This window comes from Nestor notabilis, unplaced genomic scaffold, assembly GCF_000696875.1.
Source record: "Nestor notabilis isolate BGI_N333 unplaced genomic scaffold, ASM69687v1 scaffold2318, whole genome shotgun sequence".
NCBI classification, from domain to species: domain Eukaryota; kingdom Metazoa; phylum Chordata; class Aves; order Psittaciformes; family Psittacidae; genus Nestor; species Nestor notabilis.
Window position 1 is genome coordinate 83277 of NW_009940444.1, and position 16088 is coordinate 99364.

Sequence of the window (16088 nt, forward strand, 5' to 3'; positions counted from 1 at the left end):
TAGTATTTTGGAATTATCAAATGGACAAATGAAGAAAGGCAATAAACTGTGTTGAGACAGCAATGTTTGTTACATCAAGTGATTATATACTCTGCTTTCTCTCAAATAGTTGGAGAGCTGTTTTTTATTTCCTTGTCTGTTTTGGATATAACCAGATTCGCAGTTTTCATTCATGGTATATAACTGAATCTGACTTCATGAAAACCAGGAAGGTAACTCTACCTGTACTACCTGAGAAGCTGACATGGAAGTTCTTCCTATTAATGATACTAGTGCACCTTGGAAAAAGCACACAAAGTGGAGCTGCCCAACTTCTACTTATGTATAATATTTACATAGAAGATTACATATGCTACCTGGTGAGAAAGTTGTTGAAGGCAGCACTGTTGTCCTTTTCTGTAATAAGAGTCATGTACTCTGCAACTTTTTTTTCATACCAATTTCTTTTAGCGTTTTATGATTTCAGTGTGTGAGTGAATGTTGATATATTTCTGAAGCCCTTGAAGATGCTAAATTAAGCTAGAGGTTGCCTAGAAAATTCTTGAAGAGAACTAAAATTCACATACAATAGTGATAACAGAGCATCAGACAAAGTTTGTATTCCTTAAGAACATTTATTCTGTCTATTCTTAATTTTGTATACTGTTAGTGTAGCATTCCTTTAAGAAGTATACGGTTAGCTAGTTTCCCTCTGAAAGGAGGAAGCTGTGCTTCTGGGATTGTTACAGTGGAGAAGGGTGACATGTTGTAGGGTGTAATATGCAGAAGGATCACATCAGAGAGTTTGGATGTCATAGTTCATGCAAGAAGACTAAGAAACTGCAGTAAGGGTTGAGAAGGCAGTCATACCTCTAGGGTGGTAGAATGCATAATTGGAGATCTTAGAGATCAGAGGCAAATGAGAGGAGAGTTTGCTTCTGGTCAGTAAGCAACTGGATGTAGTTGCTCTAAAGGTAATGTAATAAAAAATAAATTTATTAAAATATTGAAAATAAATTTATAGAAAATAAATTTATTAAAATATTGTTAATTTTTTTGGAGGTTGTTGAAGATGCAGTCCAGTGCATCTGCATGTAACACTGCCCCTGGCTTCATTTGGAATGAGGTTTGCAAATAAATACAAAACTCTTGAAAGCCACAAATTTTAAGTGTGCTGCCAGATTTATTCCTGACTCTTGTCAGTCCCTCAGTTTGGAAGGAAATTGTAAAGACCACACAAAAGAGAACTGAAATTGTGGAGTTTGTATGTATTTAAAGTATAAATATCGTTCTTATCAAAAGCAGAACCACTATGGTCATGAACTCAGCAATGTGGTGGAGGCAGTGGAAACCAGAGCACTGTGTGAGAGAACTAGAGCTATCACACTAAAGTAGATTCTAGGACTGGAAATCCAAAGACAGGTTTCTAATGAAAGAGGAGCATAATAGGCTAATGTTCAGGGTGAAGACTTCAACACTCATGGGAGAATTATTTAGCAGTGATAAGGAGTGCTGCAATGAAAGGATGTAAGTTTCAAAGTGGGTGATAGATATGGAAGATGTAAGTTGACAACAATTTTTGTGTTCCTCTTTGTCTTCTTCATAACACACAACCAAGCCCTAAATTCTCTGTAAGGTCACAGCTATAATGAACATATTTAAGATAATGTCAGTATAAGCTCCTGAAAGAAAATAATGTCAATGAAAGAATTCAGAAAATAAGTTAACAAAGATGAAGCCACTTGTGAGACTGTTCTGTCAGGGAAAATTTAAATAGATAGAAATGGAACTAGAGGCATAGATTTCAGAGCGGTTTATTTTACAGTTCTGTAAAATTGCAAGCAATAGAAAAAAATATGATTGGATAGAATGTTTTTAACTAAAAGCTTAGTTAAGCTTTTAACTTAAAAAAATAAGAAATTCAGAAAGCTATAAAAGTGATGCTGGCATTTTATATTTTAATCTCTTCCTTGGTTTCAGCCATTTATTCACTGCTATTCTTTTGCACTATGTTATTCACCATAAGACTCTGCTGCTGAATAGTGACTCGGAGACAGGTTTTTATGCAGGTGTTTTGTATTTGTCCTACCTGGATTATTGGCAAATGTTTGTTGGATTGATATTAGTTCTCTTGAGTGACTATAAAAAATGAAATAAAATTCACGTGCAGTATACTTCATTAAACATTTCTCTGTTGTAGGAATTTTATTCTTTTGAAATGAACAATTTTTCTTAAATGCATCATTAGAAAAGGACTGTATGCTATAGACCTTTTTTTGTTATCTGAAAGTTCTACTCAGTAACTTTCCACATTTTTCTTCCCACATTCATGTTATTTTGATTATTCTAATTGAGACCTACATGCCTTCTCATTGATTACGAAAGATTTAATAGACACTGCCCACTCGAATGAACAGAACCACAGACCTCATTATTAATCAGAGCAGTGTATAAGGACACAATTCAGAAGAATATACTTAACATCTCCTACCAGTAATACTTTCATTTCTAGAATGAAAAGACATTTCCCTCATAATCTGTATGTTTCACAGGTGGTAAAGTCACTAGGTTGCCTGTGAAGATATCTTGAGGTTTCCAACCAGCTCAAACACGTGACTAGGTTTAAATTCTGGTGTAAAGAAATGGATCATTAATAATTATGTTGTTGATTCCACTGGGGCAAGGGTTTTACGTCCAGTCTCCTTTTCACAGCATTCCCTTTTCCATATCTTTCTCAATAGCAAATGACTCATTTTTATATTACTGCTATTGAATGAGCTATTTCACTTTAAGTTTCAGTCTGATTTTATTTCCCAGCTTCTCTAGAGCTTTTAATTTCATAAATTCAGCTTTATGGAGTCCTACATGGAAACACTGCTACTAAGTAAAAAAATCTTTTACAACATCTGGAATAGATGGCTGATACTACCATGTAATTATTCCTGTAGTGGGATCCAGCATGCATGTCCAGCTACATTGTAGATCTTATTATTCTCAATTGTTCACTGGCTATAACATTTGTCTCTTTTTCCCTTTGGAAAATGAGTGTCAGTTTCCATAAAGAGTTGAGAGGTGCCATTTTGGGTCAACAGAGTTGTTCATCAGGTGCTTCTTGGCAGGATGCAACATGTTCAATCTTTAAGGAATTCAGGACAGAATGCATGGAGGGATAAGGGGTTGGAGGAATAAAGAACTGGGAAAGTGAGGTGTGATGTTGAGTATGAATACAGATTGTAAGCAGTAGAGCTAGTGGCATACTTTCTTATGCTGTATGTGCAGCAGTCAGCTCGTAATGCAGAAAGTCGTGAATGATGTATCAGTAGAAGTGTGCAAAAAAGTGCTTTATAATTCTTTTAAGCTTCTGCATTTGTATTCACAATAGACTTCTTATAACATTATTTTATCTTCATTGTTATCAAACCATTGTTGTTCGTCTTCATTCCAGGACTACAATGTAACCAATTATTTGTTTTCTTTAAGAACTGCCTGAGACTTCCTTAATTGAAGAGAAAGTTCAGGAGACAGAGAAATGGGCCAGGCCTCTTGTCTACCTTTGGCAGACAGGGGTACCCAATTTCAATGCTGAAAAAGAGTACAATGCAGCTTGTGCAAAAAAGGAACCACACTGTGCCATTTGCACTCTTCTCATGCCATACTATAAGGTAAGCAAGATCCTCACACCTCCATCTCCAGGTGAAGTGTGAAATAACTGTCCAGTTATCTAATTTCCAGTAAATTAGAAATAAAATAAGTTTACGCATTTGATTTGTATAACTATTGTTAAAATTAGAACTGAGACACTGCTCACCTTTGTTTATCCTTGGTTGCAGACAGTTTATGCCTTCTACTATGTAGGGTTGGTATTAGTGTATGCATGCTTGCCCTTGAAGTTACACCTTTTGAGGTGTCAAATCCACATAGGTTGGTATCTTTTAGCTATTTCCTTATATGTCCATCTTCAAATGGTTTTTAATGGAGCCTTTTCTATGTCTCTTTCTTGCACTGCTGGAGAAATAATTTTTTTCACCCTACTTAGGCCTTCTCAGGAATAATATTCCCACAGAAGAGTCTAATGCAGAGCACCATTTGATACTGGCTTGCGGAATTCCTGTGTCAAATGTCAGCTCAAAATGCTGCCATAGTACTATGGTACTAATTCTGAAGCTATTAGACTGGAATCCCTTATCATAGGGACTAGGAAGAAAGCTTATATTTGCACTAGACCTAGTTAAAGGGCTCAAAGGGAGACAGCGGTACAGTATCATTGAACACTGCTTTAATAACACTATTTTGTAGGCTGAGTGCTATTCTAGATTTCAAAATTACTTGAACAATCAAGGAAGTATAGAATGACTGTGATAAATACCTAAAAGCAGTTAATATTCTCATAAAACAGTTAACATTCTTAGGGCAAAAGCTAGGAAGGGAGAAGTCATTTTGTCATTGTCAAAAGGAAGAGTAAGTAAAACTCTCCATTCTTTTACTTAAATATAAATTTTTTCTTTATTTTCCAGCCAGACAATCATGATGAAGAAAACCCTACTTTCAGGGAAGCAAACTCAGCAGAAACATTAATGGCTGAAAATGAGAAGACTAAACCTCTTATTCCAGAGATGTGTTTCATTTATAGAGAAGAAAACACTGAAAACTATCCATCAAATGCCTTTATCGAAGAAGATGGAACAAGTCTTCTTATTTGCTGTGTGAAGTGTTGTGTACAGGTTCATGCAAGTAAATATGCTAATTGTTCAGTTGATAGAAATGTAATTTCAAATTCTGTTTTATTGATAAATAATAGTTAACTAGGCTTCTAGTATGCCTTTAAAAGTACTTGAAGAACATTTCCACATGTAATGCTTCAGTCACTGGCCAAATATTTTAAAAACTTTGTTAACTTTTCAGTAGAGTTCTGATTCTTGTTTCAATTCTGAGCAATTAAATCCCTCTTCTACTTCTCATACTTGAAACCACTGTGCTGTGTGATTTATAGTCACAGAGATACATAGTATGTCCTTAGTAAGTAGTCAGGGTGAAATCCTGATGGGTTTGAGGACTCTGAATATTGCTATTGACTTTAGGTATGTAGTAATGTCCTTCACCTTGCATTCTTTTTTATTTCAAGAGTGACTGATGAATGCATGGATTTTCTGCATTATCTTCTACAGACAGTAGGGCCTGAATAGTTACCTCAAAGAAGGCCATGTGAAATTCTTACATCGAAGCGAAGTATAATTGCATAGAATAAATGTTAGTACATTCATTCAAATTGTACATTTTTGTTGCAGGGGGAATCGGAGATCTGTTATTGAACTGACAGAAAATAAGAAATTCTCTAGAGTTTGATTTTTGGGGTGTTTGTTTTTTGTTTTTGGGGGGGTTGTTTTGTATTTTTTTTTTCTTTGCTTGTTTTGATTTTTCATTTGGTGTTTTGGGTTTTTTTATTTTTTAGTTTTGGGAAGGTTGTCTGTGTGTCTAACTATATATTTCATAGACTATGGAATTAGAAGTAAATGTAGATTGCAAAGGTCTCCATGGTCACAGGACATGTATTTTACGTATATATACATAGTTGAATTGTATCACATCATAGATAGAAAGGCAGAATATATTAATCAATCCAGCTCTCTTATTGTAGGTTGTTATGGTGTTCCTTCTCATGAAATCCGTAATGAATGGTTATGTTCTCGATGCAGAAAAGAAGCCTGGACAGCTGTAAGTTTCACACATTGCTTAGTTATCTAGCACATTGGAGATGTAAGAGATGTAAGGTGCGTGTGGAATGTAGCCTGTGTAGTTTTTCTGATCACACACTTGCTAGGGAGAAATTATTTGTAAAATATGATGAGATTTTGATGTAGAATGTAATAGCATTTTGATAGACAAACTTGAGTAGGTTTATATGCTTTTGAAAAGGATTGGCTAACAGGATACAGTTGTGTGTAAAACATTTTTCAAGGAAACAACTGAAAATTTAAATGCACATAAGAGACAGAAAAAATGAGATTTCCTCTAAATATTTTAGACTTTTGTTAAGTACATGTAGGCAGCTGAAGAACAGAGAAGGGGAAAGAGAATAATAAATTAGTTTTAAGAATGAAATTGTTCTTTTACAGCATTTAAGGTTTACTGCTACATAAGCAATAAAAGGTTTCACTTGCGAGTCTCCTAAATGCCTATGATTTTATTTAAAAAAAGGGGAAAAGTAGTTTTAAACTGGAAGGATTAAATGGACAAGCATAGAGTCCTTAAACATATACTAATATAAAAGGAAAAAAAAACCCCAGACAGTTTAAAATTTTACATTTCACATTTGCCCCCTAAGTCAGCCAGTGTTTGTTTTCCCTAAAACAGCTTGAGGTAATGTGATAATTGGTTTTGCTGGCAACATAGTTTTTCTTCATTCAGTTGTTGAATTAAAAGCAGTTATTTCAGTTGCCTTCAAAATATAAATTGTTAAATGACATCATAAAAATTTTAGATATGTTGGAAAAGAGAATTCAGACTATTGGAAAATATAATTATCACTTTCTCAAACATCACTTCTTGCAGTTATGAATGTTGCCTGTAAGAAATTTGCAATTGTAGCATTAGGAAACTGGAAGTAACAATAAACAGAAACACATTTATTTTCTTTTTGTACACTGTCAAAATTTAAAGTTCCTTTGTGAATGCCTCGAGTTACAGAAACAAAAGAGGAACTGGTACTTTTAATCCACATATTACCTTAGCTGGGGAAAAAAAAAACCAAAAAAAGGCAAAAGTGACTTAGAACTGCTCATTACAAAAATACAGTCCATCTATAATGTTTAGTTCTGTGTTTTCTCAGTGAACAGCTATTAAAATACTTACTGAATCGATTTCTCTCTCTGTAATGTATTTTCATTTTAGTAGGAAAGGCATTCTTCCTAGGTAAAATCCAGTTTTCATCTTTCATTGGTAACCAGGAAACCTTCCTCATCAGACAGTCTTGAGTTTCAGGATCTCCTGAACTACTTTTGTAACTGCTGTTCTAGAGCCAGGGGAAGGTCAAGCCAAAATACATAAGTCTGTTCTAGCAAATGACAGGTTGCTATTAACTTAAAATCAGTTAAGCAAACAGGGTTAGAAAGCCCCTGTTGTGTTAATTTCTTTTCAGAGTAGATATAACTATGATGTGCAAGTATAAGAATTCAAAGGAGAACTTTCTTATTCATGAAATACCATGTATGACAGCAATAGGACTGAATCAGGTGTTTTTGTTAAAAACACTGAATAATTTAGAACATGTAGAACCTTGGAATCTGATAATAACTGCAACATAACAGTAACACATTTGAGGTTGAATTTGTACAGAGTCTTTGGTTTTTGACTGTTGTTTTTAAAACCAGAAGTCACTGCGAAATATTACAATTCAGTCATAATTTTTAAATGCTGTGTGGTAGAAATGATTATAAAATTGTTCTATGGTTGTTTTAAGGTTTTAAGGTTATTTTACAAATATTCTTGAAGAAGATCTCCAGATAGCATAGTGGTAGGTGAAAGATAACAGAAATAGTGAGATAATGCCTGACTTGACACTTTTATTTTCACTGTGAGGCAATAAAGGGGGAAATGGATAATATGATAAAAGAAGGTAAATGTTGGGAGAAGATTAAGGCTTGACTTGGCCAGGATTTTCTTTGTCAAATTTCTAGGGGAAGAATTCGCGCTCAAGGACAGCATTATTTTGAGAAGAATTATACACAGTTTACTGAATAGGTTTAGTTTTATTCACTTATGATGTATGTGATTTTCTGAAAATAAGGAAGATTGAGTTTTAAGGAAAATAGTTTTCGGCCAAATTGAGGAGATGAGATGAAGTAGTGGAAGAGATATCAAAACCATACAGAAAATACCTGAATGGAAATTTTAGGTGAAGAATTTTTAGTATTGTTTTTTCCAAAAGAAGTCTTTAGGAAATAGGGAGGAGACCCAGTGGATTTCTGAAATTTTATGTATTGGGTAACAAGAAGGTGATAGGACTGAAATAGATCACCATTTTCACTGTGCTAAGGCTAGACAATATGTGTTTCTTACTTGGAAAATGTATATATTGTAAGCTTTGGCTATCATATATTTAACCAAGTTGCTGGGATTTTGTATGTGTATTGAGTATTGTACAGCTAAATCGTTAGTGCTGACTTTCTATAGCTTTGATTTGGTGACCTGAGTGAAATGAACTTATGCCCCAGGAGAGGTCTTCATTCAGATATGTTTGTGGTAAAAAATTAACAGTCTTAATGTCATGAACTGTTGTTCAGTTGGGAAGTTTGAATGAAATTTTGAAGAATGAATAGACCTCACTGGTATTAAATTTACTTAAAACTTACCCTTTATAGTCCGCTGTCTTGTATTCTTTGTTATTACATGTTGTTCACGCGTCAATGTGAACTGTTCATTGCCAGCTGAAAGCTGTAGGAGTAATAGATAGTAGGCATCTGCTACCCAAGTTAAATAGCAAAAATCAGATGGTTTCAAGGATGTGAATAACACTGTTATTTACACATACTTGAATCATACCCAGTTCATTTTTTTAATAGTAGAATCTTTGAAAACTCTTGAGATGCTGATGCAGTCTCAGAACTCTTAATTATCTCTGAGAGTTGCAGAGCTTAGATGAGGTGCCAGCAGCCTGGAAAATTTAATTTTGCTTTTAAAAAGAGGGGGGAAACGGGCGATTGAAGGAATTATGTGGCAGTCACCTTATCTTGGATTCCGAGAGAACAAAACTAATGATGTATTTTTAAACACTTAGCCAATAATGGAGTACAAAGAGGTATGTATTTAAGAACAAACCAACTGATTTTTGGCTGTGACAGCTCACAGGAAAAGGAATAAGCAATAAGCAAAAGATTTGATGCACCCTAACTTTCGGATGCTTTAGATAGTGTTTTAAATTCTGATATTAAAGTGACAGAAGAGATAGGAGGTAAATCAATAGTTGCCAAACATATAGGAATATGGATTTGCTTTCAACGCTCAGTATCTCACTCCACCAGCCATCATTCTCATCAGACTCTTAAAATCACTAAGAGTGACATAAGTTGTGTGCATCATTTGCTGATTACTTTTCATGTCCTTATTGGACATATGTTGAAATCTAGACTGTTTCTACTTCATGCCGTTTAAGATGATTGCCCAGGAGATGCAGGAGTATACTTCACATGAAGCTACCAAGGTGTTAAACTTACAGAACATGTCAAAGGATTTTTTGTAACTGTCAGGTGTGTTTCAGGTATTATTCAAAATATTATCTTCTCAGTTATTTCAATATTTCAGTGAAGTGAAAAGATTAATAAGAAGCATTCCTGATGCATTTTCTGTAAGTACCAAGGACCTTGGGCATTTTGTAGGCTGAGGTTTACTAATTTGGGTTAGGATTACTATTTTGGTTTGGATCCAATTACTGTTTTGGCTTTCATCCTACTATTTTGTTGGATGATAATAATATTACTATATTGAAGAAATGCTGTAAAATAAATCATGTGGAATTCAACAGAGATAGGTACAATACTTAAAGAGGAGTTACCAGCTATGTGCATATAAGATGGGAGTCCATACCTAAGCAGTAGCTCCTGCTGCTGACTGCAGGTGTGACCAGTTTGGTCACAGACTGAAGTCTTCAGTTCTGTAGAACCTGAAACATCACAGTACGAGTCTTAAGCCCTGTACTGGAAGTAATTTCTGAAAAACACGTATTACAATCTTTTTTCTCTCTTCAGCTTTGACAAGAGCCGAGCTGAAGAAATGTTTCTAAGAGTGAACGTGGTTCATGCTAGCACGTGATTCAAAAGAACATGAACCTGAATGGGATGGAAGAAAACAAGAGGTGCAATTGAAATTGGAAAAAAAACCCAAACCCAAGATTCTTTTAGTCATTCCTGATACACCTTAATCATTCCATATGGGAGGGTTGGAAAGAATTACTCTTCTTAGTAGAAGACAGAAAGGAAATAAGTAGCATTCTCTCATATAAAGTTGTATGTGTATAACAAAGATGAATACAATCTGTTGCAATTCATTTTAGGGACAAGATGACTTGCGGTATCTGTAAACTGCATCAGCAGGCATTTGTGTTAGTACCAGAAAATTAGGTAAATTTTTAATTCTTAAAATAGTGAACTACTGGAATAGGTTATACAGAGAACTTGTAGAATCTACAGCATGATTTTTAAAACCATGTTAGATAAACATTTGTCAGGAATAGTTGAAGACTTGGTTGTATCTTGAAGCTGAAGGATAAAATACACACTGAGGTTTCTTTTTCTTATGGGTCTCTTTTGCCTGTTTGAACAGTATTGTTAATTGCAAAGCAATGTGACTGTAGCTCTCTTCTGAGAAAAAGAATTATCAGTTTGATATACATGTTGAACGTGTTACTGTATTTTTGCTTGTGTGAAACCTCATTGCTGACATCAGCATGATTAAGAATTGCTGATACTTATTTGGGTCCTATATGACATTTTAGGATCATGTTTCTGTCTCTTCAGAGTTTGGACATTAACCTTAGATTATTCTAGCAGCTTTCACTTCAAAATAGCACAGTACGATTATGCTTAAATAAATATACTTAAATAAATTTATTTCTTTTAACCAGTCTTCCGTACATCTATAAAGAGACAAATTAATTGCATAGAATTCTGCCCAGAATACTACTTTTGCTTTTAAAAATCTGCAATTTGTTACTCATGCCAACCTGCAGCTGAAAGTTTTATGCTACCTTTGAATTACATATATTTCTTTTATGAATATTTTTAGAATTTGTATAAATTTTTCTATATTTGTTTTTATACATATGATATTTTAATTGTATTTTAAATTGCTGTGTAGTGCTATAAGTCTCTCTGGAGAGGGAGATGTAATTAAAGAAAATTACTTATTTGCATGACCTTTTTTCTTTTGCTGTAAGGAATATAAGGTGAGTGGTTTTTACATTCCAGGTAACAAGGTTCAGGCTTGTTTCTACACGAAACATATGAAAAACATCATATTAATCTAAATTCTTGTTCAGGATAAACATTCCTAAAAACTGTAGCTGTTGCAAAGGGTATGAAACTAAGAGAACAACACAAATGTTGGGAATCATATATCCACATTCCTTCAAACATTCAATTCTTACATTAGAAAAGTGCACAAAATAAGATTTAATTATAAGAAAATGCTATTCCCTGAAACCCCAACTTCCTGGATGTCTGAAAGTGTTTTCCTTCCTCTTCACATTGATTCCTAGAAGGAGGAGATAGAGCTGAGAAAGACCTGTCCGAGGTCTTAAATCCTGAAGGGAGGGTTGATTGAAAAACAAAGAGAAAGCAAAGTTTTGGACAGTGGAGAATAGGAGGGAAGTTATGAAACATTGATACAAACCTGGTTCAAAGTTCAGAATCCATTTCTTAGGAGGGCAAGTTCCTTCTTATTCCTCTGCTTAAACAATTAAATGTTGTTTTTAGTTCTGTTAAATGATACTTTCTTAAACTCCTGGCAGTGTGTTAACTTTATAGAAAATTTGGTCCCTACTGGGTTTTTGTGTATCAGTATGATTTTGCAAAGCAAGAAGTATGAGAGAACTATAGCATGAGAGCTGTATTAATAGCTAAATGAAACTCTATTATGTGTGAATTCCAACTATGAACATCATTAAAATATGGAAATAGAAAAATGCCTAAGTGGACTCAGATTTACAAAGCCAGACTTTTCTTCGATGGAAATTCCATTTTATATTGTCAGAGGAAACTGCTTTTGAGATTCAGAAACATCCTGTTTTCTTGCAGTTCCAGTGTCTCTAAGTAGCATGCTTCATAATATTTTATGTCGAATTTTCACCTTCCAGGATGCACTTGGATCCATGATAACGTATCTTTGTATTCTACTAGGCAGTAGGTCCTGTTTGATAAAATTATTGACAAAAGGATGATATTGAATTCATCTAAGCTAATGGACAAAAAAATAGCCATAAATCAATCCCCCCAAACAATTAAAAAAATAAAATAATATTAAATAAGTCATCTGTATGGCTTCTGAAAGTGTAACTGTGTTCATACAAAGTGCCTTGATTGAGGACAGATGCCTCATTAATCTTAAAGGCTTCGGCTAAAGAAAGCTAGTCAAGTCAGGAAGAATAATGACCAGCATTACAGAGAATGCAACGTACTGTACAATGTGCAAGGATGTGGTCACCTAGCTATTGTACATAAATGCAAGAACCTTTATTATTTAGAGGACAAAAGAATTTGGGACAAAAAAGAGCAAGTAAAGAAACAGATTCCATGCCTTACGTCATAGTAAACTAGCTGTTAGTAAGGCTACTAAGGAAGCTGCATGATTTTTTACATGTTAGTCTCATGCTATTCTGCATAGCACTACAGAAATAGATCAGCACCTAATCTGGTCAGTTGGCACTGATTTTGAGAACAGATGCGATGTTGAATAGCAAGCGTTTTAACAGCTTACCAGAATTTTTTTTTGTAAATCAGCTTTTTCATATTTTGCTATTGATATTCAGATTTTTGATTCGTGTTTTGTGGTTAGAGTAGCCCATCACATCAGTTGAAGGCATTGTTTAGGTTTTTTTTTTCCCCCAAGGCATCAGAAAAGTGGCACGTATGACTTTTCTGCATTCCAGATCAAAACCTGCTATATTTCACCCTACAGAAAATAATGATTTTTAGCAATCTTTATATAGTGGTGCCCTTCTTACTGATTCAGTATCAGGATTTACATTATAAAGTCCTGTTTTCAGAGCCTGATAACTGCCAAAATTAACTCACTATATGTGAATTGGTATACAGTGTCTTAATTTTCAGACTAGTTCTGCTACCAGGCTGTAAAAGCATATCGATATTCTTAATAAAAAGAAATTATTTGGCATGAAAATCTGGCTGTAGCAGGAAGGGTTAAAACCTTAAACTTTCTGTGGTTTTTCTCTTTTATAAAAATTAAAAAAAAAAAGCTTGCTCTTTTATCTCTCTATCTGTCTGTCTATCTATTTATCTTAAAATCTGTATTTTCCCAAGCCTTCTCTTCCAAAAGGTGATTTTCAGGGAGAATTGCATTTAAATGTGCTCATAGTGACCATGTGTAGATTCAGAAGTGGGGAGCATAATATTTCTTCCTGGTTTTGGTGTTAGTCTAGTAACAGGATATATATTGCTTGTAGAAACCAGTCTTTGACAGTATATTTTGACAGGTTTGTAAATACTGAGTTTCCCATATGCTGTCACAGAAACAAAATTGAAGACAGTTAAACCTGGAAAATATCTTTATAACCTAATTGCCATAGTGCTCAGATCTGAAGTTCATTTTGATGTTTGATTCCTTTCATTGCAGTTCGCCAAATCAGACTTTACCACTGATACAAATGTGTGCCCAAAGCTTCATAGGCTTGGTCACCTCTAGTTTTCTGGGTATTCTCATCTTACAAATGGCAGCTTGTCCATTCCCTGCAGGTGAAGTAGGATTTCAGTCAGATGCAGCTTTGAATCTGACCTTGCTTGGTGCTGTAATTGGACTGGAGAACCTCCGCCAGCCTCATCTAATCTAAATTTGTTCTCAAAGACTGTATCTGATCTGCAGGAGTACTGCTGCAAAACCATTGAGGGGAAAAAAAACCCTGGAAATAGCCAGTAGCAGAATATCCTGCCCTGCACAGCTGGTGCTATGCTGCTTTCTTGAAGATACAAATTTTCGTATAAAGATGTTTAGGTTTAAATCTAGTAGGTACTGTCAGATGGTTGGGTCAGTCACCCTTTCTGCTGTAAATGTTTTCTGAAACTGGGTGACCAGTAACCACTATTGCAGAAAGTATTTCATATTCAGAGATGTAACAGTCTCCATTTCATATTTTATATGTGTTTTTTACTTCAGAGATGACACATACGTCCCTCTGCCAAGTGTAGGAGTTTTTTTTACTTCAGTTACCTGTAATGGGTGTTTTGATTCTTACTTCAGTCTCAGCCCCGCCAGTCCCCATTCCTTCTCTGACTGTAGAAAACTCTCCCTACTCCCATTCCCTGTCTCTCCTTTCTTTCCTGTCCTTTTCCAGCTCTTACTATCCAGACAACTTTCTCCTGCTTTTTGCATTCTTGCAAATCACTGTTCCCAATAATACTGTGTCATGCACAGCAAAGCAAAAGACTCCTTGCTGTCTAGTGCCTCGGCCTGCTATGACCTGGGAGCTGCAATTGCAAGGAAGTTGAAAATTGGTCTCTGAATCAAGGGCAGAGCAGACTGAATGTTTGCAGGATTAGGCTGCTAAAATGTGGAAATTCAGTAACTGATGATTTGTAAACTTTAAATTCCCAAAGGCTGGTATCTTGTACAGGTTTGAAAGCATCTAAAAGAGTAAAATGCTTATCTGTAGCAGAAGTGTGACCATCTTCAATTTTCAAGAATGTGTCTACATATTAAATAAATATTAAAGCATGGTGGATTTCTCTTTTATGGAAGTACTCCTCACTCAGTGTGAAGTATGTACAATGTGCTGAAAGAATTGATAAAGGCTTTTCCTTTTGGAAAGAGTAGAATTTTTCTATAACATTTTCTAGAAAAAAAAAAAAGAAAGTTGAAATTCTTTTCTCAAAATTCTTATTAATAATAAAAATTGTGGCATTGTTCATTGTTGAGGCAGATGGTGGAAGTTTGACAGTGATTATATACAAATGAAGGTTGGGAGTTATAATTGTAGCATCTATCAACTCTGTTAAGAAATGGTGCTCCCAGACAGTAAAGTGAATCCTTTTATTAGACAACCCTCAATTTGTCTGTTATTTTTAGGAATATTTTGCCTTTAAAAAATTTTAAGTTTGTCTTTGAAAAGCTGATTTTAAAGTAATAACTTGAAATGGATACACTAACAGTCTCTGAATTGAAATTAAATAATCTCAAAAGCTATTTCTGAGTGGAAATGATTCCCCTGGTGTGGAAAGATTAAAATATTCATTAGTGGATCATTGCTGAAAATGACATTTTCAGATGCGTTGAAAGAAACGCCAACTCTTCTCTTCACACAGATGTAAATATAGACACAAATGTAAATAAACTGGGAAAGGAGATAGATGAAAAGGCAGCAATGCCATATCCAGATGTATAACTGTGTTAATACTATTAGGAAGTGTGACCTTGGGCATTGAGAGAGAAGATGGAAGACTTAAGAGTATCTATTTTCAGTTCAAAGGTTCCTCTCTAAAACACCCACCAGAGTGGTCTGAAGAAAACTTAGCTCTGGCACAGTTCAAGTTTAGATGTCTGTTTTAATTAGCTACTTTTAAATGAGACTAGTAAATCAGCATTATTGTGAGTCAGCTTTGTAGCAGTTGACTCTTAAAACTGAAATGAACTGTTCTGACATCTTATTAGAAATATTTGGGAAAAAGGCATATCCTAATGGCTTTTCTTAGATTTTTGAGTGCTTTTAGACTTCAGTCAGAGTCAACAGGCACACAAGGCAAATAGTTGTTGGGAAAAAAAAAGTAAGGGGAAATATATTGTTATCTGCATAAGCAGTGTCCTAGTTAGTGCTGAAGTCATGGTGGTAAAAGTTTTAAGCTGACAGAGGGTAGATTTAGATTGGATATAAGGAAGAAATTCTTCACTGTATGGGTGGTGAGGCACCAGTAACCCAGAGAAGCTGTGGCTGCCCCATCCCTGGAAGTATTCAAGGTCATACTGGATGGAGCTTTGAGCAACCTGGCCTATTGGAAGGTGTTCCTGCCCATGGCAGGGGGTTTGGATGTGGATGTGGTTCCTTCCAACCCAAACCATTCTATCACCTATTATCAACACTGCAATGCTTCAAACCACTAGCCAAACTGTATACTTACTTGAAATGCTTCATTCTGGTATCACTGCTGAATTAATAAATTATAATAATAATAATAATAAATAAAAATTTGAATGCATTCTGTTTGCTTTTCAAAATCATAAACCTGACAAACACATGAAGATGTGTTTGTGTATCATATATAATGTATATAGCAGTGTAAACTTAGCAGTGCTAAGCGATGTATTTTCCTAATATCTAGGTATCTTTTCTAAAACATTTTAAAATATATTTTGTAAAACTTTAAAATGGCAGGTTACATAGGCTAAGCAGATCT

General features: G+C 34.8%; 1 protein-coding gene across 1 annotated transcript in view; it reads left to right on the plus strand.

Annotated features, from left to right (window-relative positions):
* Positions 1-16088, plus strand: part of LOC104410236 (lysine-specific demethylase 4C-like) — a gene marked incomplete at its 3' end in the record, with an annotated part of 48487 nt that overhangs the window by 25754 nt on the left and 6645 nt on the right. Inside the window, exons 6-8 of the mRNA XM_010020343.1 lie at positions 3460-3641; positions 4494-4710; positions 5615-5691. Coding sequence (XP_010018645.1) covers positions 3460-3641; positions 4494-4710; positions 5615-5691 — 476 coding nt within the window. The remainder of the gene's footprint in view (positions 1-3459; positions 3642-4493; positions 4711-5614; positions 5692-16088) is intronic.